The sequence below is a fragment of the Pelobates fuscus genome, chromosome 6 (assembly GCF_036172605.1).
Source record: "Pelobates fuscus isolate aPelFus1 chromosome 6, aPelFus1.pri, whole genome shotgun sequence".
NCBI classification, from domain to species: Eukaryota; Metazoa; Chordata; class Amphibia; order Anura; family Pelobatidae; genus Pelobates; species Pelobates fuscus.
In genome coordinates this window covers 136,645,280-136,672,012 of record NC_086322.1, presented here as the reverse complement: position 1 = coordinate 136,672,012, position 26,733 = coordinate 136,645,280, and the positions used below count along the sequence as shown (strand labels likewise).

The window sequence follows — 26,733 nt, the reverse complement described above, 5'->3', positions numbered from 1 at the left end:
ACACCATAATGCAATAGGCTGCGCACGCCTATGAATGAGCAGTGTTTGTATTTTTTAGAGGAATAGAATAAGAGCCTGCGACGCTACCCAAAGAGACCTCCTTAGCAATTTTCCCTGACTATCTGCAGAGAAGCATATGTGGACTAAAGATTCCGAGGAGGAGCTCTACCTATAACCTGAGACTAGGATGACAAAACCCTCCTTCAGACCCATCTGAAGCCAGTCCGACTGCTGTTTGAGGGGGTACGCATCAAGCCATTTCTGAATTGCGTCCACCCTCAACAGAGTTGGTGCTTTTGAAAGATCAGGAAGTGCAACCAGAGGAGTTCTGTGACTGGGGAGGCTGTTTACACTCAACCCCCGGTGTACTCCACAGCACAACTTGCAGATATGACAAAAGAAGCAAAAAGACCAAAGATGCATATCTTGGACACCAAAAGACAGGGATGGATCACTTACCATACATCTACAAAATTATGAACCATACTCTCTCCACACCCCCTCTCTAAAATGGTGAGATATATATTTTATAGTCTCCGTATATGGGGCTAGCTTGCTCAGGGATCTTCTAAAAAAAAAGGAAGCCAAAGCCTGGAAGCATTGCTGACGGTCTTTGAATGATTCTGACCCATCGTCAGCCCTCTCCTCAAGCCGGTAGGCTTCCACACACAGTCAAAAATTGTGACATATTTTCACTCCCAAATTTTTTCCTTAACTTAGATTTTCAATGCGCCTTTAAAGAGTATATAAATACAAGGATATCCTTGTATTGCCACCTTGCATTGCAAAGCTGAAGGGTCCATGGATGAGGTAGGGCAAAACTAATGAAATGGAGGCAAAGAATAAAGTGGCTGCCCCAACCCTGTGCAAGCAACAGCCTCTGTCCCCATGTCCCCTAGTGGATAGCCTCTGCAATCCTTCATACTCCGACTTAGATTCGTCAGAGGAATGAGAGAGTATGGATCATGTAAGAAAGTGAGGTAGCCCTGGAGGGCTGTAATGCCCGATCTCACTGTGTGGAAAACCCTGCTAGCGGCGGCACTGAAACACTTGGTGACGTCTGTGGGGTCACTTGATTTGACAGATCCAGAACTGAAGACTGGTGAGAATATCCGCTCATGGCAGGCTGCTCAAAACTTGTCAAGACTTCCTGTAAAAGAGAAGACAAAATGGAAGCACAAGGCAGCCAGGGCTGAAGTAGTTGGGAATAGTTAGGCTGTTGCACGGCCTACGTTGGGGGTGGGCAGAGAAACAGGGCAAGGGAGTGAAGGGAGAGCAGAAACCATTAGAACAGGAGGAACAGGCGATAAAGGAGACAGAGGTAGAAGGAAGGGAAGGAAGAAACAACATAGGTAAAAACATTAGAGACAGAGGTAGGTTTATCAGAGGTATTAGGTGGTGGAGGTGTAGGGGAGAACACTTTTCTCTAGTTTCAAGACCGCAGGCCGACAACATGACACTGGAAAATAATCCCTGAATCTTCTTTCTGGTCCCACAGCATGCCAAGTCCAGCCCACGATACAGAAGATTCACCAGTTTACCGGATACAAGAATGACAGGAATCAGAGTAGAGTGGCCTCATAGATGTGGGAGACCCCTCCCATGCATTAGCAATGTAGCTCTTTCACTCCTGGCCAAGGAGAAGCCCCCTTGCTTTGTGCCCACTAGGGGACCCTATAATCTTATTGATCATGAAATTCTTCTAAAAAAATCTCAGTCTGCTGAAGAGTAAGTCAACAATCATGTATGAGTCCATTCAGCATGTGCCAGAGAACAGGGATCTTCCTGAATGTCCAAAACAAGTTGCCAGAGAACTAACATAAGTAAAATCAAACAAAGAAGGCATACCCTTTTCGACTCACAATCAGCACAGATCTCTATCCTGCTTCTACAAACAAACTGAAACAGTGGCCACCTTCTCTCAGGAAGGATGATGTCTCAATCAGCCATGACATTAAAAGCATGTGCTTTATTTCTTCATTTAATATGTTGATTAATCCAAGAGGCGCAAGCACTGGGCACAGCACTAACAAGTTTAATGTCTAGGTGGCACTTCCTCTGAGACCATATAATCATTGAAAACAGAATTGTAAATAGATACAGTTCAAATTGATTGCATGATATTATTTGTTACATGTCTGGCAAATCAGCTTCCATCAGACAGGTTTTACCTAACATGGAGTATGAAGGTGACTAAATATCAGCTCCTCTTTAACTGGTTGGGATTATAGCTCAGGTCTTGCCTTCTCACATGTTTTTGGGAAACATGTGAGAAGATGGAAATGGCTTGAAAAACATTGCTCACTAACATCTGTCTGTACACACTTTGGAATTACTTAATTGATAGATTATTTATTTAAAGAGTCTGAGTTTGAATGTCTTCTGTATTTTCCTCTTTTTAACACCTTCTTCAGTTTCAACAGTTCCTTTATGGCACATTGCTTTCACTAACATAATGTATAGAATATTTAATACAGTCATAACCTCAACATCTGAGGAAGGGGATTTAGGGGTGATTATTTCTGATGACTTAAAGGTAGGCAGACAATGTAATAGAGCAGCAGGAAATGCTAGCAGAATGCTTGGTTGTATAGGGAGAGGTATTAGCAGTAGAAAGAGGGAAGTGCTCATGCCACTGTACAGAACACTGGTGAGACCTCACTTGGAGTATTGTACGCAGTACTGGAGACCGTATCTCCAGAAGGATATTGATACTTTAGAGAGAGTTCAAAGAAGGGCTACTAAACTGGTTCATGGATTGCAGGATAAAACTTACCAGGAAAGGTTAAAGGATCTTAACATGTATAGCTTGGAGGAAAGACGAGACAGGGGGATATGATAGAAACATTTAAACACATAAAGGGAATCAACCCAGAAGTAAAGGAGGAGATTATACTTAAAAGAAGAAAAACTACCACAACAAGAGGACATAGCCTTAAACTAGAGGGGTAAATGTTTAAAAATAATGTCAGGAAGTATTACTTTACTGAGAGGGTAGTGGATGCATGGAATAGCCTTCCAGCTGAAGTGGCTAACACAGCGAAGGAGTTTAAGCATGCGTGGGATAGGCATAAGGCTATCTAGATAAGGCAAAGGATTAATAAAAGTATTTAGAAAATTAGACAGGCTAGATGGCCCGAATGGTTCTTATCTGCCGTCACTGTCTATGTTTCCATGTTTCCATGTGCTATAACCATATAGTGTAATCTGTTCTTGGTTTTCAATTTGATAATATTTCTCTTGTGTTGTAGGTCAATCTTTATTTTTTTTTTAAATTATTATTAACTATTTCTTGGAATGTAAATGTAATTATTTTTATTGTTTTAATGATTAGTAATTGTGGTGACAAAATGCTTCCTCTTTCCATTAGTGACACATAATGCCTTAAAGCTTAGTCTCTGTCATTGTGAAAGACATTCTGAAAGAGAGCTTCACAGAGCGAGCTCGACCAAGAGGCAGAACTTTCATTGAGATGTACCAAAGAAACCTGTCTAGCAAGAGATGGAGATACCTTCTAACAGGTAGGGACCTCCTGTAATGAAGACTTGTACCTTGAAGAACAATGAAACATATTATATCAAGGAAGAGCATGTACCTTCCAAAATCATGGTCTTGTGTCTGTGTTTTGTGTACAGATTGACTGTCTGCACTACTTATCTGAATCAATATAATTAATTTACCTGAAGTGGAGCAGTTTAGAAGTAAAATTAGATAGATAGATAGATAGATAGATAGATAGATCGATAGAAAAAAGTAAGATCTGAACAAACCTACTATGCTAACTTGGACTAACTCAATGATTCTTTGTGCATCTACTATATATCTTGCTGCATATATCAATGCATCACTAAGGGGGTGCTTATCATGTAGTTTGGGGGAGCTGAACATTGCCAATATGTAGGATTTGTTCTAAAACAGTTATAGAAAATCCATGATATTTTTGTAAACCTCTAAGAAATAGCGTAAACATTGTTAACAAACTGTGAAAGATTAATAAGACACAGAGTTACTCACTATACTGTGAATTGTTGGAAGTTTATCAGGGACTTGCATAATTTTGGTTGATGTAACCGAATTAGAAAAATTCAAGTAAGTTGTGTTTTTAGTTATTATTATTGCAATTTATATAGCGCCAACAGATTCCGTAGCGCTTCCGTAGTTCAGTCTTAGAGGGAACCTTGAGGCACTACAATCATTTAATTGGGACTGGTGCCGACTTGAAACCATTAACAAACAGTGTAACCCCAACATCTTGAATCCAGCACTATTTAGCTCTACCCCTGCCCTTCTGCTTGTCTCTGAAATTGGACTACGTAGACAGAGGTGCTTCTGATTGGCTGAGAGTGTCAGTTGATACACTAAGCCTATCAGTAGCTCTCCATTCAAAAACGGATTGAGACGCTTGTATTTTTTTCTCAAGCCTTTTTTTATTAATGAGTAGCTACTAATTGGCTAAGAGGGCCAGTGGCACTCCTGTCTGAGGCAGTCTGAGGTTTCTTCTTTCACAAATCTGAGAGCAGAGGGAAGACAGGGGCAGAGCTAATGGAGCTGGATAGAGACTTTTGTGTTAAAAAGTGTTTCCAAAATATTTTAATTATAATTACTTTGCCTTTACCAAATATTTTTCGTCAGTTTTTTTTTAAAATATATGTATCTCACAAACGTGAGTACACCCCTCACATTTTTGTAAATATTTTATTATATCTTTTCATGTGACAACACTGAAGAAATTGCACTCTGCTACAATGTAAAGTAGTAAGTGTACAGCCTGTATAACAGTGTAAATTTGTTGTCCCCTCAAAATAACTCAACACTCAGCCATTAATGTCTAAACCATTGACAAAAAAAGTGAGCACACCCCCTAAGTGGAAATGTTCAAATTGGGCCCCAAGTGTCAATATTTTGTGTGGCCACCATTATTTTCCAGCACTGCCTTAACCCTCATGGGCATGGAGTTCACCAGAGCTTCACAGGTTGCCACTGGAGTCCTCTTCCACTCCTCCATGACAACATCACGGAACTGGTGGATGTTAGAGACCTTGCACTCCCCCACCTTCCATTTGAGGATGCCCCACAGATGCTCAATAGGGTTAGATCTGGAGACATGCTTGGCCAGTCCATCACCTTTACCTGCCGGTTCTTTAGCAAGGCAGTGGTCTTCTTTTTTTTTTTTAATTCTTTTTTTTTGGTCGTGACATGTAGTGAAATGGTCCTTAGACGTTGCAATGACACGGCTTTCGAAGAAGCCCACAGTAGCAAAGGAAAAGAAAACAGAAAACAGGCATTTAGGCAACTTGCAATGTGGCTTACGCAGAAGCCAGAACATTTACATGGTGGGACAGTCTCATACTAGCATATTTATAAGTGCATAATTGGTTCGCACCCTGTGTTGAGGAGGAGACAGCTGTGCCGGTCACGACACCCACAGGCAAGGCAGTGGTCTTCTTGTAGGTGTGTTTGAGGTCGTTATCATGATGGAATACTGTCCTGTGGCCCAGTCTCCGAAGGGAGGGGATCATGCTCTGCTTCAGTATGTCAGAGTACATGTTGGCATTCATGGTTCCCTCAATGAACTGTAGCTCCCCAGTGCCGGCAGCACTCATGCAGGCCCACACCAAGACACTCCCACCACCATGCTTGACTGTAGGCAAGACACACATTTCTTTGAACTCCTCACGTGGTTGCCGCCCCACACGCTTGACACCATCTGAACCAAATAAGTTTATCTTGGTCTCATCGGACCACAGGACATGGTTCCAGTACTCCATGTCCTTAGTTTGCTTGTCTTCAGCAAACTGTTTGCGGGCTTTCTTGTGCATCATCTTTAGAAGAGGCTTCCTTCTGGGACGACAGCCATGCAGACCAATTTGATGCAGTGTGCGGCGTATGGTCTCAGCACTGACAGGCTGACCCCAACCCCTTCAACCTCTGCAGCAAGGATGATGATTTGTGAAATACAAATTCCCAGAACAGGAACTTTATTTTGAAGCCTCGACCACCATTTCAGTCCAAATAAGGTCTGTTATCAAGCCTGTGATAAATATAAGATTTGCTGCTTCCAGCTTTGGTCAAAACACTCTTTCCATGTAAAGGTCTCTGGGGAAAAAAATTGAGGTCCATGCACAAATTGTTTATTAACACTCATACAGATGTACTTGACTGGTCTGGACTGTGCTCATGATCTCAGCCTCTTCATACACCAGTGGGATACACTTGAGATCTGAGCTAGGACCCACCAAAGGACAATCTACTTGAGCTGTTATCTGTACTCAGTATTGTATTGCACCCTTATTTTTGGCTCTGGATAAACTGGAAACCTGACTGCAAGTTAGGGCCTATTGCCCAACATCAGTGCTTAACCTCACTGATATACTTTTAATAAAAGTAAGCAGCTCCCTTCAGCAATACTCCAACATCTAGCGTAAAACCTCCAGTGGGTTTTTATAGAAACAAAGGGCTGAAAAAATCCACAATAATGCCCATGACTTTAGAATGAAATGTTCAACAATTAGGTGTTCTTGAATACAGGCAGATTTTGTTCTTACAATACATTCGTTTTTATTGGCTACTTTTTGCATTTATCCACATATATTCGGTCATCTGTTATGTATGATATTATTTATTTAAATATCAATACAATCTTAACAATAAGGTTGATGAGCACCGACATATTGAATGTATAGCCAGACAGAACTATGTCACAAAGTACAATTACTAAATACTTGTCAACTTATAATCCAAGGACAGTTCTGGTTTTGGAACACTGTGCCGCCGTTTCTGTGTTTTCTCTCTGGTGTTCCAAATCTGAGGATATTGTAGAAAAATCAGTAAAAAGGGCAGATGCCCTATCATTTAACATGCTTTCATTGCACTAGGTTAGTGGTTCCTGTCCCCTTGGCTGGGAACCATATATTTAGTTCCCTACACTATTGTAGTGGGTCCTTTCTGGATGGAGCAGGCACAGGTGCAAGGCAACCTCTCACAGTCACTGGTTTATCATAATGACACTGCCTTCCCAATGCAAAGGAGATCCACTATACACTACGAGGAGTCCAATAAAAGCATTTTTTTTGTGCTTTTTCTTTAATATATTGCAATTGAAGAATGCCTCACTGAGCTAATTTTACAATTAAAGAATAAATTAAATCCAGGCCTTTATCATAAGTGGGCACTTTTCCATCTATATTGCTTCTAAAGAAATATAGAACTTAAGTTATGTCTGGGACTCCAGGATTCTTCAATTTTGTAAAATCAATATTTTTAGTGATGGGAAAAAAAGAAGCTGATTATTTGGATAAAGGTTCTCTGGAAAAGAATTTATATTTTGTAACATTTTTGTAACATTTTGTAATTCCACTTGCGTTTTATTGAAAATTCTTCATTTAAGTAATAAACTTCCTATTATTTCTTTGTGTGCAAATCAGTATGAGATGAGTCATTTATCAACATTTGCCATTTATGAAATTAACACCCTGTTGTTATCTGTGTAGAGAATCATTCTTCATCAGATGATGGTTTAGTGCAGGCTTCCCCAAACTCTGGCCCTCCAGATGTTGCTGAACCACAACTCCCATGATCCTCAGCCTATCTATTTCATTCATAGAATCATGGGAGTTGTAGTTCAGCAACATCTGGAGGGCCAGAGTTTGAGGAAGCTTGATTTAGTGAATTGAGATTACAATTTATGAGAAGGAATTAATTACAGGGAATATAAACTTTTTATCCCTTTGGCCGCATAGAATCTTAAATGTTATGGGTTATCATGAGCTCCATTTGAGTGGATACAAATGGTAATCACTAACACATTGATTTTCTAGTGTGCAGGCAAAGCAGGGCAAAAAATTACAAGCACGCCTCCTGTGACGGACCGCTGGCACTCCGACTGAGTACCTCCACCAATCGATGCTCCTAGCGCTTGCCGAGGACTCCAAGCACTCCAACCGACACCATCAGCACTGCGGACCCAGGGCCGGTGCAAGGATTTTTGCCGCCCCCCATATGTCCTATGACATCCCAATGCCCCGCCCATATGCTCCACCATATGGGCCAACGACAGTCTTCACAAAGTTTCTTTTATCTGAACAGACAGTGTGTTTACATTAAAAAGCCTACAGGCACAGGCTATAGACACCAGAACCACTACATTATGCTGTAGTGCTTCTGGTGACTATAGTATCCATTTAATGTGAAGTAAATTAGAGATTAGTGCCACTAATAATATATTGGATTGCCTACTTACCACCAGATGAGGACAAGAGGCTGATGATGGGCTCAGTCTGGCTCCACAGGTCTGGTGTAGAAGAGGCTCTCTGGAGACTGTTTTTAACAGTGCTCACAACAATTAACGAACAGGAAGCAGCTCCATTTTTTTGGGCCCCTTACACAGCTCAAGGTCTGGGCCCACAGGGCTTGACTGTGAGTATGCCTACAATGCCCACCCATAAATCCACCCATGAGTTCTCTCACAGGAAGTGGAGTGTATGTGTGTAGGGGATGTTTTATGTGTTATTGTAGAGGATGCAATGTGTGTGTGTTCTTATAGAATGTAGTGTATAGGGATATCAATTTGTGTAAGGGATGTAGTGTGTTTATAGGGGATGCAGTGTGTGTTTGCGTGTAAGGAATGCATTGTATGTTTCTGGGTGTGTGTGTGTTTAAGGGATGCAAGGTGTGTTTCGGTGTATGTAATTGAATGCAGTGTGTGTCTGTAAGGGGTGCATTGAGTGTGTAAGAGATGCATTTTGAGTGTTTGTGTGAACGTAAGGAGTGCATTGTGTGTTTCAGGTGTGTCCGTGTGCGAGTAGGGATGCATTGTATTTTTCTGTGTGTGTGTGTGGGGGGGGGATGCATTGTGTATGTGTGTAGTGTAAAAGAGAGGGTTTTGGGGGTAGGATAGGGACTGAGAGGTGAGCAGCTCTTTATTTTTTAATTTGTTTTCATAGTGCTCTCCCCTCCTTTCAATTAGTTATCTCCCCTTCCCTCCTGTCCCTCCGTGTTCTCCCCTTCTGTCCCTTAGTGCTCTCCCTTGGCCCCCTGTCCCTCTGCAGTCCCCCCGTGGTGGCTTCTTACTCCCCCCTCTCCCCCTTAGTGGTCCTCCCTCTCCCAAACCCCTTAGTAGACCTTCCCCTCCTCCCTTAGTGGTAATCTCCCCCCCCTCAGTGGTCATTATCCTCTCCCCCCCTTAGTGGTTCTTACCCTCCTCCCCTCTCCTTACTGGTCCTCCCTCCTTACCCCCCTTTGGTGGTCCTTCCCTCCCTTAGTGGTCCTCCCTCTCCCAAACCCCTTAGTGGATCTCCCTCCCTCCTCCCTCAGTGGTCCTTACCTCCCCTTCCCCAGTGGTCCTTACTTCCCACCCACCCTCCCCTAGTGGTCCTTACTCCCCCCTCCCCTCCCCTAGTGGTCCTTCAAAAAAGGCGCAAGTAGGTCTGGTTTATTGAGGGCTACATGCCTGGTATTTATGCAAGTGTCCACCAGGTGGACACTCCCCTAGGGGACCTGATGGAACAATGGGACACATATTGGATATTAGCCAATCACAGACAATACAAACAAAACACTCCCACAATGACATCACAATCCCTTCTCTCTATCCTGGAGATAATTGGAAAGTAATCAAATTATCTCCCAGGACAGAGGCAAGACTCCATTAACCACATGGTTACAAAAATACATTAAATTACACAATGTTATAATTACTACATAAAACATATACATGCAACATATCCCCAGATAGCTTAGATCTGAGCGCACATTATTACCGAATTGCGCTCAGATCACATACATACAGTTCAATCGCCATGGAGCCAAAGTCTTTTCCATAGTCTTTCGTTACACGAATAGGCTCCATGGCATAGCTATCTGGGGTAGCACTACTCACATACTGAAAGTCCCGAACGCCCCGGCAGAAATACACAAATAAACCTTTCTGCAGGGAAAAATACATAGTCGGAAGGCAGTTGGCTAGCCAGTAGTTCCCTCCAGGCACAAGTGGCGAAGGGCACTTTTCCACACCCCCTCTCACAATGAGCATGTTGGTTCAATGCGCAGAGCCCCGCTGAAGAGCTCTAGCATGAGCTCTAGCATGCAGCGCAGGCAAATTTAATAACATGCTTGCACTGTGTTTGCTTTTAACTTGTCTCTGGTGTCTCCATAAGCTGATTGTGGTGTGGTTTTGTGTAAATAGGTTAATTCCATTCGTGTTTTTTGTGTAATATGTGTGGCTAGGGGCTAGAGAGAGTGTTTGTATAGGGGGAATAGTGTGTATAGGGGATGTAGCGTGTGTGTATATAGGTGACAAAGTGTGTGTAGGGGTTGTAGTGAGTGTGTTTAGAGAATGTAGTATGTGTTTGCTTAAAAGGAATGTAGTGTGTGCATAGGAGATCCAAAGATTGTATGTCAGGAATGTAGTGTGTGTAGGTGGTGCAGTGTGTGTGTGTAGGGGATCTAGTGTGTAAAGGACCCAGAGTATGTATAGGAGATTTTGTGTGTGTGTGTGTGTGTAGATTAGGTGATCCAGAGTTGAGTAAGGGATCTGGCGTGTATCTGGTGCGTGATGTGTGTAGTGGTGCAGTGAGAGGGGTGCTGTAGTATATATATATATATATATATATATATATATATATATGTATGTATGTTTGGACGTATTGTATGTATGAGGAGCACAGTGTGGTTGGTGTGCTCTGTGTATGTGTGAAGGGTGCAGTGCAGCATATGTGTGTGTATGTGTGAGGGGTGCTGTGTGTGTGAGGGTGGTCTTATCTGTCATCACATTCTATGTTTTGAATTTTCTTTTTCTGTTAACTCGCTGAGTGTTATTTTATATATTATATATGTGTGTGTGTGAGTGTGCTGTGTGTGTGTGTGTGAGGGTGCTGTGTGTGTGAGGGTGCTGTGTGTGTCTGAGGGTGCTGTGTGTATGAGGGTGCTGTGTGTGTGTCTGAGGGTGCTGTGTGTGTGAGGATGCTGTGTGAGAGAGCTGTTAGTGTGAGTGTGCTGTGTGTGAGGGTGCTGTGTGTGTGTGAGGGTGCTGTGTGTGTGTGTGTGTGTGTGTGTGTGTGAGTGTGCTGTGTGTGTGTGAGGGTGATGTTAGTGTGAGTGTGAATATGTTTGAGGGATTGTATGTGTGTGTGTGTATGTGGGGAACATATTCAAATATACATGTATTTTTTTAAATTAAATAAAAAACAAAACTTTATACCCCCCCTTCCTTCTTACCTTTAGCCTGGAATTTGGGGGTGGGGGGGACACCATGCTGCCATCCCTAATGAATCTAGTGGTGAGTGAACTCTAGCCTGCAAGGCTAAAGTTCACTCTCGCGAGATCTGAGCGTTGCCGTGGTAACCGTGTCAACGCTCCGATCTCGCTAGAGGATTCCAGCGGAGATGCAGGTTAGAGCTCCGGCAGAACTGCAGGTTAGAGCTGCAGGTAAAAGCTCCACTGGGTCCTCTCTCCCTCCCTCGCTCCCCAGCCAGCAGCCGCGTGTTAGTGCTAGTGGGCCAGTGAGAGAGATCTTTGATCTCCCCACCAGCACATGAAGGCACACAGCAGGGCCTTCCCTCGGATAACGTGTGCCCTGCATGGACTGGCCGGGGAGATCCCATGATCTCCCTTGCCGGCCTCGGCCCATGGCCATCGCGGCCCACCGGGCATTTGCCCTGTATGCCCAATGGCCAGTCCGGGCCTACTCCCTCCCCTTCCAATACATCACCCAGTGGCGGATCCAGAGCCTGATCTCGGGAGGGGCACTTGTAGATTATTTAAAGAAATAATCCAGACACAATAACCACTACAGCTCAGTGTAGTGGTTATGGTGTCAATAGTGGCGGGACCCCCTCCCAGAGTAAGTAGTCAAACCGTTTAAGAACAGTTTGACAACTTACCTGAGGTCTGCTGGGAACTGGGGCTGTAGTAGGAGTGGTGTGTGTGAGTGATGCAATGTGTAAGGGGTGCAGTGTGTGTGTGAGGGGGACAGTGTGTGAGCAGTGTGTGTGTGTGAAGGCTGTAGTGTGTGAGTGAGGGCGGCAGTGTATGTGTGAGTGTGGGCAACGTGTGTGTATGGGGCGGCAGTGTATGGGGAGCAGTGTGTGTGTATGGGGTTAGTGTATGTATATAGAGTGTGTGTGTGTGTATGGGGGAGCAGTATGTGTGTATGGGGGCAATATGTGTGTATGGGGCAGTGTGTGTATGGGGGGCAGTGTGTGTGTATGGGGGGCAGTGTGTGTGTATGGGGGCAGTGTGTGTGTATGGGGGCAGTGTGTGTGTATGGGGGCAGTATGTGTGTGTATGGGGGCAGTATGTGTGTATGGGGGACAGTGTGTGTGTATGAGGGGCAGTGTGTGTGTATGAGGGGCAGTGTGTGTGTATGGGGGGCAGTGTGTGTGTATGGGGGCAGTGTGTGTGTATGGGGGCAGTATGTGTGTATGGGGGCAGTGTGTGTGTATGGGGGGCAGTATGTGTGTATGGGGGCAGTGTGTGTGTATGGGGGCAGTGTGTGTGTATGGGGGCAGTATGTGTGTATGGGGGCAGTGTGTGTGTATGGGGGCAGTATGTGTGTATGGGGGGCAGTGTGTGTGTATGGGGGCAGTGTGTGTGTATGGGGGGCAGTGTGTGTGTATGGGGGGCAGTATGTGTGTATGGGGGGCAGTGTGTGTATATGGGGGCAATGTGTGTATGGGGGCAATGTGTGTATGGGGCAATGTGTGTGTATGGGGGTAGTATGGGGGCAATGCATGTATGGGGGTAGTATGGGGGCAACGTGTGTGTATGGGGCAGTATGGGGGGCAATGTGTGTATATGGGGGGCAAGGTGTGTGTATGGGGGCAGTATGGGGGCAATGTGTGTGTATGGGGGCAATGTGTGTGTATGGGGGCAGTATGGGGGGCAATGTGTGTATATGGGGCAGTATGGGGGGCAATGTGTGTGTATGGGGGCAGTATGGGGGGCAATGTGTGTATATGGGGCAGTATGGGGGGCAATGTGTGTATATGGGGGCGGTATGGGGGGCAATGTGTGTGTATGGGGGCAGTATGGGGGGCAATGTGTGTATATGGGGGCAGTATGGGGCAATGTGTGTATGGGGGCAGTATGGGGGGCAATGTGTGTATATGGGGGCAGTATGGGGGCAATGTTTGTATATGGGGGCAGTATGGGTGTCAATGTGTGTATGGGGGCAGTATGGGGGGCAATGTGTGTATATGGGGCAGTATGGGGGCAATGTGTGTATATGGGGGCAGTATGGGGGCCAATGTGTGTATATGGGGGCAGTATGGGGGCCAATGTGTGTATGGGGGCAGTATGGGGGGGCAATGTGTGTATATGGGGGCAGTATGGGGGGCAATGTGTGTGTATGGGGGCAGTATGAGGGGCAATGTGTGTGTATGGGGGCAGTATGGGGGGCAATGTGTGTATGGGGGCAGTATGGGGGCCAATGTGTGTGTATGGGGGCAGTATGGGGGCCAATGTGTGTATGGGGGCAGTATGGGGGGGCAATGTGTGTATATGGGGGCAGTATGGGGGGCAATGTGTGTGTATGGGGGCAGTATGGGGGCAATGTGTGTGTATGGGGGCAGTATGGGGGCAGTGTATGTGTGTAGATTGTGTGTGATAAGGGAAGGGGGGCTTTTCTTTTTTAATAATATATATATATATTTTTATTTAATTTAAATAAATATTGATGTCCCCCCTCCCTTCTTACCTTTACCGGGAGGAGGGGGGACATTTCTTGATCCCTGGTGGTCAGAGGGTGATTCCCTGGTGGCCCAGTGGGGAGAGTGAGCTCTAGCCCATAGCTCCCGGGCTAGAGTTCACTCTCGCGAGATTTGGAGCGTTGCCGTGGTTACCGCGGCAACGCTCCAAGCTCGCGAGATGAGGACCCGGAGGAGCTGCAGGCAGAGCTCCCGAGTCCTCTCTCCTCCCTCTCCCTCTCCCCTGCCGGCTGTCAGCATAGTGCCTGCGGACCGGGGAGGGAGATCTCTGATCTCCCTCCCCAGTCCGCAGGCACATTGCAGGGCTGGCACCTGCATGTGCTGGCAGGGGTGAGGGAGACCGTCAATTTTCTCGGGGGGGGCAATTGCCCCGTTGCCCCCCCCCGGATCCGCCACTGACATCACCCAACCCCACTCCCTCCACTGTTTTATGCCCATTCACACCTACTTCAACAAAAGAGGTATCTGCTCTGCTCCGGTCCTCCCGCCCCACCACCTGTTCCCTCAATCCCATTCCCTCATATCTCATCCGCACTCTGTCTCCCTCACTTGCTCTTCCTCTTACTAAAATTTTCAATCTCACCCTTATCTCGGCATGTTTCCCTCACCCTTCAAGCATGCAACCATAATGCCGATTTTGAAAAAGACCAACCTTGACCCCAACTCACCATCCAACTACCGCCCTATAACGCTACTGCCATTTTCCTCCAAGATCCTTGAGGGAGTTGTGTATGCAAGATTGACAGACTTCCTCAAATCCAACTCTCTGCTTGACCCGCTTCAGTCCTGATTCCGCGGTCGTCACCCTGTTGAAACAGCTGTGACCAAAGTATCCAATGATTTAATCGCTGCTAAATCTTGTGGCCACTACTCTATCCTAATTCTCCTTGATCTTTCTGCTGCCTTTGACACTGTTGATGATCAACAGTTTCTTCTTATTCCCGTAATCTCGGTCTACGGGATACTGCTCTCTCCTGGTGCTCCTCCTACCTCTCCCAGCACATTTTCAGTGTTTCTTTTTCTGGCTCTGCCTCTCCTCTCCAACCCCTCTCTGTTGGCGTTCCCCAACAGTCCTTGGTCCCATACTGTTCTCTGTCTATACTGCCTCCCTTGGTAAACTCATCAGCTCCTTTGGCTTCCATTATCATTTATATGCAGATGACAAACAAATCTACCTGTCCTCTCCTGATCTCTCCCCGCCCATCTTGACTCGTGTCTCTAACTGCCTCTCCGCGATTTTCAACTGGATGGCTGCTCATTTCCTTAATCTCAACCTGTCTAAAACAGAACTTCTGGTCTTTCCTCCCTCAAATGTTGCTACTCCCAGGTCTGTCTCCCTCCAAGTCAACAGCTCCATCATCACCTCTACCTCGCAGGCTCACTGCCTGGGTGTGTGTGTGTGTGTGAGTGTGCTGTGTGTGTGTGAGGGTGATGTTAGTGTGAGTGTGAATATGTTTGAGGGATTGTATGTGTGTGTGTGTATGTGGGGAACATATTCAAATATACATGTATTTTTTTAAATTAAATAAAAAACAAAACTTTATACCCCCCCTTCCTTCTTACCTTTAGCCTGGAATTTGGGGGTGGGGGGGACACCATGCTGCCATCCCTAATGAATCTAGTGGTGAGTGAACTCTAGCCTGCAAGGCTAAAGTTCACTCTCGCGAGATCTGAGCGTTGCCGTGGTAACCGTGTCAACGCTCCGATCTCGCTAGAGGATTCCAGCGGAGATGCAGGTTAGAGCTCCGGCAGAACTGCAGGTTAGAGCTGCAGGTAAAAGCTCCACTGGGTCCTCTCTCCCTCCCTCGCTCCCCAGCCAGCAGCCGCGTGTTAGTGCTAGTGGGCCAGTGAGAGAGATCTTTGATCTCCCCACCAGCACATGAAGGCACACAGCAGGGCCTTCCCTCGGATAACGTGTGCCCTGCATGGACTGGCCGGGGAGATCCCATGATCTCCCTTGCCGGCCTCGGCCCATGGCCATCGCGGCCCACCGGGCATTTGCCCTGTATGCCCAATGGCCAGTCCGGGCCTACTCCCTCCCCTTCCAATACATCACCCAGTGGCGGATCCAGAGCCTGATCTCGGGAGGGGCACTTGTAGATTATTTAAAGAAATAATCCAGACACAATAACCACTACAGCTCAGTGTAGTGGTTATGGTGTCAATAGTGGCGGGACCCCCTCCCAGAGTAAGTAGTCAAACCGTTTAAGAACAGTTTGACAACTTACCTGAGGTCTGCTGGGAACTGGGGCTGTAGTAGGAGTGGTGTGTGTGAGTGATGCAATGTGTAAGGGGTGCAGTGTGTGTGTGAGGGGGACAGTGTGTGAGCAGTGTGTGTGTGTGAAGGCTGTAGTGTGTGAGTGAGGGCGGCAGTGTATGTGTGAGTGTGGGCAACGTGTGTGTATGGGGCGGCAGTGTATGGGGAGCAGTGTGTGTGTATGGGGTTAGTGTATGTATATAGAGTGTGTGTGTGTGTATGGGGGAGCAGTATGTGTGTATGGGGGCAATATGTGTGTATGGGGCAGTGTGTGTATGGGGGGCAGTGTGTGTGTATGGGGGGCAGTGTGTGTGTATGGGGGCAGTGTGTGTGTATGGGGGCAGTGTGTGTGTATGGGGGCAGTATGTGTGTGTATGGGGGCAGTATGTGTGTATGGGGGACAGTGTGTGTGTATGAGGGGCAGTGTGTGTGTATGAGGGGCAGTGTGTGTGTATGGGGGGCAGTGTGTGTGTATGGGGGCAGTGTGTGTGTATGGGGGCAGTATGTGTGTATGGGGGCAGTGTGTGTGTATGGGGGGCAGTATGTGTGTATGGGGGCAGTGTGTGTGTATGGGGGCAGTGTGTGTGTATGGGGGCAGTATGTGTGTATGGGGGCAGTGTGTGTGTATGGGGGCAGTATGTGTGTATGGGGGCAGTGTGTGTGTATGGGGGCAGTGTGTGTGTATGGGGGGCAGTGTGTGTGTATGGGGGGCAGTATGTGTGTATGGGGGGCAGTGTGTGTATATGGGGGCAATGTGTGTATGGGGGCAATGTGTGTATGGGGCAATGTGTGTGTATGGGGGTAGTATGGGGGCAATGCATGTATGGGGGTAGTATGGGGGCAACGTGTGTGTATGGGGCAGTATGGGGGGCAATGTGTGTATATGGGGGGCAAGGTGTGTGTATGGGGGCAGTATGGGGGCAATGTGTGTGTATGGGGGCAATGTGTGTGTATGGGGGCAGTATGGGGGGCAATGTGTGTATATGGGGCAGTATGGGGGGCAATGTGTGTGTATGGGGGCAGTATGGGGGGCAATGTGTGTATATGGGGCAGTATGGGGGGCAATGTGTGTATATGGGGGCGGTATGGGGGGCAATGTGTGTGTATGGGGGCAGTATGGGGGGCAATGTGTGTATATGGGGGCAGTATGGGGCAATGTGTGTATGGGGGCAGTATGGGGGGCAATGTGTGTATATGGGGGCAGTATGGGGGCAATGTTTGTATATGGGGGCAGTATGGGTGTCAATGTGTGTATGGGGGCAGTATGGGGGGCAATGTGTGTATATGGGGCAGTATGGGGGCAATGTGTGTATATGGGGGCAGTATGGGGGCCAATGTGTGTATATGGGGGCAGTATGGGGGCCAATGTGTGTATGGGGGCAGTATGGGGGGGCAATGTGTGTATATGGGGGCAGTATGGGGGGCAATGTGTGTGTATGGGGGCAGTATGAGGGGCAATGTGTGTGTATGGGGGCAGTATGGGGGGCAATGTGTGTATGGGGGCAGTATGGGGGGGCAATGTGTGTATATGGGGGCAGTATGGGGGGCAATGTGTGTGTATGGGGGCAGTATGGGGGGCAATGTGTGTGTATGGGGGCAGTATGGGGGCAGTGTATGTGTGTAGATTGTGTGTGATAAGGGAAGGGGGGCTTTTCTTTTTTAATAATATATATATATATTTTTATTTAATTTAAATAAATATTGATGTCCCCCCTCCCTTCTTACCTTTACCGGGAGGAGGGGGGACATTTCTTGATCCCTGGTGGTCAGAGGGTGATTCCCTGGTGGCCCAGTGGGGAGAGTGAGCTCTAGCCCATAGCTCCCGGGCTAGAGTTCACTCTCGCGAGATTTGGAGCGTTGCCGTGGTTACCGCGGCAACGCTCCAAGCTCGCGAGATGAGGACCCGGAGGAGCTGCAGGCAGAGCTCCCGAGTCCTCTCTCCTCCCTCTCCCTCTCCCCTGCCGGCTGTCAGCATAGTGCCTGCGGACCGGGGAGGGAGATCTCTGATCTCCCTCCCCAGTCCGCAGGCACATTGCAGGGCTGGCACCTGCATGTGCTGGCAGGGGTGAGGGAGACCGTCAATTTTCTCGGGGGGGGCAATTGCCCCGTTGCCCCCCCCCGGATCCGCCACTGACATCACCCAACCCCACTCCCTCCACTGTTTTATGCCCATTCACACCTACTTCAACAAAAGAGGTATCTGCTCTGCTCCGGTCCTCCCGCCCCACCACCTGTTCCCTCAATCCCATTCCCTCATATCTCATCCGCACTCTGTCTCCCTCACTTGCTCTTCCTCTTACTAAAATTTTCAATCTCACCCTTATCTCGGCATGTTTCCCTCACCCTTCAAGCATGCAACCATAATGCCGATTTTGAAAAAGACCAACCTTGACCCCAACTCACCATCCAACTACCGCCCTATAACGCTACTGCCATTTTCCTCCAAGATCCTTGAGGGAGTTGTGTATGCAAGATTGACAGACTTCCTCAAATCCAACTCTCTGCTTGACCCGCTTCAGTCCTGATTCCGCGGTCGTCACCCTGTTGAAACAGCTGTGACCAAAGTATCCAATGATTTAATCGCTGCTAAATCTTGTGGCCACTACTCTATCCTAATTCTCCTTGATCTTTCTGCTGCCTTTGACACTGTTGATGATCAACAGTTTCTTCTTATTCCCGTAATCTCGGTCTACGGGATACTGCTCTCTCCTGGTGCTCCTCCTACCTCTCCCAGCACATTTTCAGTGTTTCTTTTTCTGGCTCTGCCTCTCCTCTCCAACCCCTCTCTGTTGGCGTTCCCCAACAGTCCTTGGTCCCATACTGTTCTCTGTCTATACTGCCTCCCTTGGTAAACTCATCAGCTCCTTTGGCTTCCATTATCATTTATATGCAGATGACAAACAAATCTACCTGTCCTCTCCTGATCTCTCCCCGCCCATCTTGACTCGTGTCTCTAACTGCCTCTCCGCGATTTTCAACTGGATGGCTGCTCATTTCCTTAATCTCAACCTGTCTAAAACAGAACTTCTGGTCTTTCCTCCCTCAAATGTTGCTACTCCCAGGTCTGTCTCCCTCCAAGTCAACAGCTCCATCATCACCTCTACCTCGCAGGCTCACTGCCTGGGTGTTCTCTTTGACTCCGAACACCCCTTCTAGCGGAGCTGCAGTATTCACATCGATATCTCCACTGGTAGACTTAATATAATATATAATAATATCCAAGAGAAGTGTAGCTCGGCAATCCCATTCAAATGCCCCAAAAACTGGACGATACACAGCTTTGGGAGTCAACTGTTTTTAATTGAGACGCAGCTGGCTTTTATACAATTCCCCATGCAAGGGGTTTCCTTAATTACATTCCAGGAGTTTTCCCCTGGTGGACCTTGGTGGGGACAGGGAACAAAGGCACATTTCCCAGACTCCTTTTCTGTATTTGGAAGATAAATGCGCAGGTACAATTCTTTAATTAAATTATCTTCCAGGTACAGAAAATTAAACAATATTTCAAACAATCATAACTCCTATATTATTAGCCAGAACTCCATGAAAGACACTTCACAGAATAACAAGGATCTGAGCACCCAATCTGTCGAATGCCATTCGAGTGAAGTTTAGACCGGTCAACCACGAGGGGAAGTACCAAAACAGTTCCATGTGGTTGTATGCATTGACCGGTCTTCTTTCGGGAGTTTTCACTGTTAAACTAACAAATGCAACTGTTCATGAAAAAGGTGGTCGTGTGTCTTGTGTCCATTTGTTTCATTCAGTCAAATGCCGCTCTGTATAGGTGAAAGGAAACAAACGTACGAACAGGATGGAAGTCCAGTGGTGCTCTCGCCGTCTAGTGTCCGATTATAGTACCACGCACTCAACAACCAAACACCGCTGTATGTACGAGCGCAAAGATGGCAGCCGCCACGTTTTCAGTCATACGAACGGCGGTCACCCGTCTGACCATTTAGAATCTTGCAGTTTTCTGGTGTCAATATAGTCAATTGGAGGCACAAGACTCCCTTGGGTGGTCTCACAGTTCGGTGGTTGGTTCAACTGACAAACAATATATCTATTCGGGAATCCCAAATAGTTGAACCAACACAGTCTGGCATACAATAAGTGGCTAGTTTTGCCACATCCCTCATGTCCAGTCGATCGCCAAATCTTGCTTTCATCTGAAAAACATAGCTTGCATCCGCCCTTATTTAACACCAGACGCAGCTAAGGTGCCGGTCCATGCCATTGTTCTTTCTCGCCTTGACTTCTGCAATCACCTTCTCAGTGGTCTAACGTGTTCCCAGATTCCACCGCTGCAATCTATAATGAAAGCGGCGGCGAGGGTCATTTTCCTGTCCTGTCCGCCCGCAGCTCCCACCTTTCCTCCTCTCTGTCAGTCCCTATATTATCTTTCAGTTAGATATAGGGCTCAATTTAAGATTCTGGTGCTGGCTTACAAGTCCCTACATAATGCTGCACCAACCTACCTATCTTCCCTAATACACAAATATGTCCCGTCGAGGCCCCTGCGGTCTGCCGAAGACCTACGCCTATCCTCTGTCTGTATTCCCACATCTGATGCTTGCCTCCAAGACTTCTCCAGGGCTGCACCTTTTCTGTGTAACTCCCTTCTATTCTCTGTTAGACTTTCATCCAGTCTCCACTCCTTCAAAAAATCTTTGAAAACACACTTCTTCAGGAAAGCATATTCATTTAAACTGTTTTCATCCTCCCCCCACCCCCCATGACTCCTCTCCTGAAACTGTCAAAAGTAACCTACTAAGTTCTCAGTGATTACTTGTCTAGAAACCTATTTCATTACCCCTACTTATACCTTTTGTGTCACTATACCCCACTCCCTCTTGTATGTAAGCTCATTGAGCAGGACCCTCAACCCCTCTGTTCCTGTGCGTCCATTTGTCTGGTTACAATTATGTGTCTGTTAGTCCACCCATTGTACAGAGCTATGGAATTTGCTGGCGCTATATAAATAATAAAATAATAATAATAATAATTCTGCTATATTGCCTAAATATAGATGTCTACACAATAACAAATTATTTTCATTATTGCTCTATACATACAAATGTTAATTTATTATGGGTATTTAGGTGACATGGCTGTGGTTATATAAATGATTAATATAGCTTCCTTTCCCACTCAGAGCACCTGAATTCGACTGCAAGTCCCCTGTACAATTTTATAATTTGTGATATTGTTTCCCTGTATGTTCTTAAACCGTGCAAATATTTCTTATGAGCGTCCTAGATACTGCATTGCAATTAGTGTTTCTATGTGGTAACTAGGGCGCTCCATTTCTCATGTGAGAATAACTCACAAACCTTTTTAAAGCAACACTTCTGTTACTTGTGCTGGTTTGCCTTTAGGGGTTAAACTGTTCACAAACTGTTTACCCTCACGCGAATATGGCCTTTTAACACTGCTGAGGAATTTAAACCGGCAATGTCATGGCCGAATCCCGTTTTTTTTTTACCCCAACCTCCCAACTCCACTACATCTAATTGTCCCCCTAGCCACTCCCAAATGCCCCTAAGCCCCCCATCTTACCTATTTTTGCATCTTTATTTTGTTCCCGGACCTAGGTCCTGGGCGCCACCATCTTTGTGTGGGTAGATGAAGGCCCTGTGGGACACATCATCTGCCAACATTAGATAGCGCTGTGAAATTCCCACGCATGCCCAGTTAAACACTTGAGCATGTGAACGAGAATTTCATCTATTCATTCGTCAGAAAGACAAATAAATTAATAGAATGAACGAAGACCTCTTCGTTTGTTCGGTTTATTAAAAGGAGGGAGCTACCGGCGAGCAACTCCCTCCTTGTAATATGTAAAAATAGAAGCGGCAGGGAACAGTGCTCCCCGCCACTTCCTAAACCCTCCATCTGGATGTGCAGTGTAAAAAAAAAAAAGCCCCCCCCCCCCCCTTCTAACAAATGGCCCAATGGTGGGGCATCTATTAACTAGCAGGGGGGGACATATTGTTCTCCCCCCGGCCTCCACCCATGAGTGGCAGGTGGGGGCCCTAAATGAAAATGGGGGGTAGGACCTATCATCGTCGTCCCCCGGCCCCCACACATGAGAGGCGGGTGGGGGCCCTAAATGAAAATAGGGGGGACCTATTGTCCCAACTGGGGGCCGCAGCACAAATAGATCGGAATTTCATTTATCGGATGTTGAAATTCCGATCCGAACAAAGTCCCGAATTGCATTCTAACACGAATGGAGAACTTGTTCTCATACTGTTAGGATGAAATTCGGTAGTTTCACCAGCGTTCTGTCTAAAATGACGGGACGTTCAGGAATACTGACAGGAACCACTGCGAGATCACTGAGGAAAGGTAAGAAATGTGGGAAAATTTCTCTGACCACAGGAAACGGAGCACACTTTGCTCCTCCGCTGGTCATAGATGGTCAGGTGAAGGAAACCTTCATAAGACAAATAGTCCCTACTTTGTCTTATGTTTTAAAGAAAACTAGAGCAGACAGGAAGAAATGAAGAACAGATCCTGACAGAGGGAGAGAAGAGGAATCGATTGGGGAAAGGTAAGTTCAACATGACAGTGCCGCTTTAAGTAAACTTATGTTTTACCAATAATTTGTAAACATTATTATTTTGTATGTTATAGTGTATGAATACTGATATAATGGTTTCATGTGAATCTTTAACCAATAACTTACTTATAGGGTTACTCCATCCACCATGACCACTTTTTGAGGTGGTCATTATGGTAGGAATCTGGATGTGCAGTGTTTCAGCTTAAAACACTGCACATCCTGAGTAGCTTGCACTTGTGTGGGGGGGGGGGAGGGGGGGGGGGGGTGTAGTTGCATTCTAGCACACACGACATTGACAGCCCAGAAATCTGTGTATATTTAATGTCTGTAGTCAGCGCACACTGCGCATCTGACGTATCCCCTCCTTCCCACCCTGCAGTTCTTCCAAACTCCCAATTCCATCCATTTACAATGGTTTGTCTGCCTCCCTCTAAACTCCCTCTTCCCTACTGCTCACAATTATTGATTCCTGATAAGCAAAACATGTTTTAAAATAATTAAAGTATTACATTAAATTAAATTAAATTAAAGTAGCGATGGGGGGGGGGGAGGGGGGAAGAATAATGGGCAATAAGGCATGAATAATTTTCTTTAACAAAAAATGTGTACGGGTTGGAGTAACTCTCTCATTGTAATCATATAGGATGTAGTTTAATTGATGCTGGGGATCTGTTTTTCACTAACATATAATGTATATTCTGTAAATGTTAATCACTAAAAATGGGGTTTATTCACTAACCCCAGATTTGGAGCAATTAGCAATATTTACGGGCAAAATAGTTTAATTAATTATTTAATTAATACTTTCACAGCTTGGAGATTATCACCTTCATTTTGCAATTTGGCTTTTTAATCACTGGCAGATTGACCAGTTTAAGGCTTCTGATTGAGAAGCCTCTATAGATAAGTTTTGAATGTGTCTTTTCATTCACACACTTGTCAATGAGCTACAGTATACCACCAGGGCAAGCTGCGGTGCGGAGGAGCTGCAGTCAGTACATTTTAGCAAGCTGGCCTGCTGCTTACATTAGCTTAGAAGAGCTAAAGGAAGTGGAAAAAAAAATCTTCCCGTCAATCAGCTGTCAGTTACAGAATTAATTTATAAAAGTGTAATTTTATATTTAAAACAGCACTTTTATAAATTGAAAAGAGGCATACTTTACACACATAAATATAGAATGTGTTTGGTGTGTTCCTTTAAAAGTTACCAGACAAAAACTTGTTTTTTCCTGTGAGTCATTGCCTTTTTACTATGAGGCAATACTGGCCTGATATTGCATACTGTTGCATAATCTACTGTCTGCAATTATCCATTTCAATTATTTTCAAGTTTTCCATATTTTACCATTTGTTTTTCTTCTTTGATAGTCTGATACTTACTGAACGCCAGAGTTGCTACCTAGAATATAATTTTGACATCATGCGCACACTATAATAAAGCGTGCGCATAACATAGTACAGCATGCCCAGGAGATAGTTAACTTGTATGCGGTCCATGGTCCCTAGTCCCTAGCAGCCAGCAGAGAGGTAGGTGCTTACAGAAGCCAGCTCTGCTGCCCACAATATAACTTGTATGCCCAATTTACTAGATAGTGCACACAAAACTGTTAACGCTTGTACACAAGTCAACTATTCCGTGGGCATGATCTACTAAATTGTGCACAAAAAAAACTACTGTGTCAGCACAATGTAAAAAAATATATATTTTAGGTGGCACCTCTGTAGCTACTTGCCTATGGAGTTTCGCATTTCTCCAAATATCCTTGAAGACATTTTTCAATATAATTTTAATACTAAACAGATCTAAGACAGTCAAGCTGTTCATTGTGAAATGATGTTTCGAAAGGGGAGATAAACAACAGGAATGCAAGTGGAACTTGTTTGATATTGTATTACAATGCCTTGTACTATTTCTTTACATTACATTTTTAATGTGTATACATTAAGAAATGCAGAATTACATCAACGAAATGCAAGGAACCCAGTCATGCAATGTGTTAAACAACTTTCAGACAATTTAAAAACAGTAGGTATATAACAGAAATAAAATAATAAATGTATGTTTTCAAGTGTTCCAATCAATCAATACTTCAGATACGTAGGGGTATTCTGGGGGATATGGAACAAATGCAACTCTTATTTATGATACAGCAGGATATCTGCTCACACAGTGCAGACACAAAACACTTGAGATTAGAATGATGAACAATGTGGAACAAATGCAAACTCCACTTGAATGGCGACTGGGTTAAGATGTAACCTACAGGGTTATTCTCGAAAGTTTAATCATTAAATTTAAAGTTTCACTATTTTTATACAATATATATCTAAACATGTACGGTATATTCTTATATATTTTTTTTTGTTTTCTCTTTGAAGTTCTCTTGTACTCACAGGTGGAGATTTGTTGCTCACTGTACCTTATTATTACTATTGAACCACCAAAGCCAGCTGTTGGACAAAGTGTTTTGTTCCTTGTTCCTTACACTGGAGAGCTCTATAATGTCAACTGGTACAGAGGAAAAGGAACCGGAGACAAGATAAGTATTCTGACACATGGCCCTGGATCGCCCTATCCTCCTACACGAGGTCCACTCTACACAGGGAGAGAAACCGTGATGGACAATGGGACACTACAAATCTCTGACCTAATGACTAATTATAGTGGATTCTACACCGTGGAAATCACAACCCCAGCGGGCCTTCAATATCAGAGTATTGAACTCACTGTGTGTAAGTAACTTTACATGGCTTTTTGTGTTTGATTAACTCCAAAAAAACAGTCAAATGTCAGAATGCTCCCCATGTACCTTAGACATCGGAACTCATTAAAGAGAAACTGTTATGTAAAAAATATTTACATCACTTCACATACAGATAAAAGAAACCAGATACCTAACTGTATCCACTACTGCGATTTCTGTGCCATTTATAAAATAAATTTAATCAAGGAACCAATCATAAACAGATCAGGTACATGCGGCTACCTTTTGTGTTGTAGACTAGGATTGCACACCTATTGAACACCAGTTGCTCTGGAAACATTGTTGTCAGTGTCTGAGAGAGAATTATGGGAAAGGCATACCAAGAAAATATCCTCGTTTCATCACTGCTGTTCTAGATCGATGCACTAGATTTCATAAACACTTTAGGAACTTGTACACATTTTTTAACAAATGTCAACGCTACTTGTTAAATGTTTACCTAATTTATTGTTGTATGCTGTGAAAAAAAAAATATCTATAATATTAAAAAATATATATAACCAGAAAGTGGAGTGTTGTGTGAAAGTAGGTCTAGGAAAAAGAGGGTTAAAAGGGGCAATATGTAAAGCCAATTTAACGAACTTTAGAAATTACATTATCATGAATGTGCTGGCAACCAAATTGTGTCCAATAAAAGCTGCTCAGATAGCAGTGGTGTTGTGCAAGGAGGGGCTTTGGGGCTGAAGCTCCACATGTGCAGGTCTTTAGACCCAATTCTCTATTTTTAGCTTCCGCTGTGTTACTTTAATTGTGTGCAGGATTGCAGTAAATATTTATTTGTGCAGTATGTGCTTGTTTTCTGGCTCAATTTCATCAAGATCCTGGCATGCACTGATGGCTCATCGTCCATGGGTAGAGGCTGGGATATGTCTAGAATTGTATCCCTATCCCTACTCCCTTTTTCCTGAAAGCTTCTGGAAAGACTTCTCTTTACCCGTATGTCTCACTTCCTCAATTCCAACTCTCTCCTTGACCCTCTTCACTCTGGCTTCTGCCCTCTCCACTGTACTGAGACTGCTCTTATCAAAGTGCTAACAATCTAATCGCAGCTAAATGCAGAGGCCACTAATCCATACAGGGCCGGACTGGGAAAAAAATTAGGCCCGAGCATTTTTCAATCAGAGCGCCCCCCTTAGAAGAGGGCGGAGCCAGAGAGGGTGTGTTTTGTCATGACTAATGACAAGCAAGCCCCCTCTCAAAGTGAGCATGTTAGTTCAATGCACAGAGCCCTGCTGAAGAGCTCTAGCATTAGAAAAAGGCCCTGCATTTGTTCTGCAAGGCGCAAGCAAATGTAATAACAAGCTTGTGCTGTGTTTGCTTTTAAATTGTCTCTGGTGTGTCCATAAGTGGGATACCAGAGGACAAAAGGGCCAGGAAAGTGTATGGTGCATGTGTTTGGAGCTTGCTTGTGTGGGATTGCGTGTGTGTAGAGTGTGGTGT

At 45.3% G+C, this 26,733-nt stretch overlaps 1 protein-coding gene across 1 annotated transcript in view; it reads left to right on the top strand.

The window, feature by feature from the left end:
• Positions 1-999: 999 nt before the first annotated feature.
• The window catches only part of LOC134566097 (uncharacterized), a 61,662-nt gene continuing 35,928 nt past the window's right edge, over positions 1,000-26,733 (top strand). Inside the window, exons 1-4 of the mRNA XM_063425806.1 lie at positions 1,000-1,197; positions 1,499-1,728; positions 3,391-3,521; positions 24,908-25,261. Of these exons, the coding sequence (XP_063281876.1) occupies positions 1,000-1,197; positions 1,499-1,728; positions 3,391-3,521; positions 24,908-25,261 (913 nt within the window). The remainder of the gene's footprint in view (positions 1,198-1,498; positions 1,729-3,390; positions 3,522-24,907; positions 25,262-26,733) is intronic.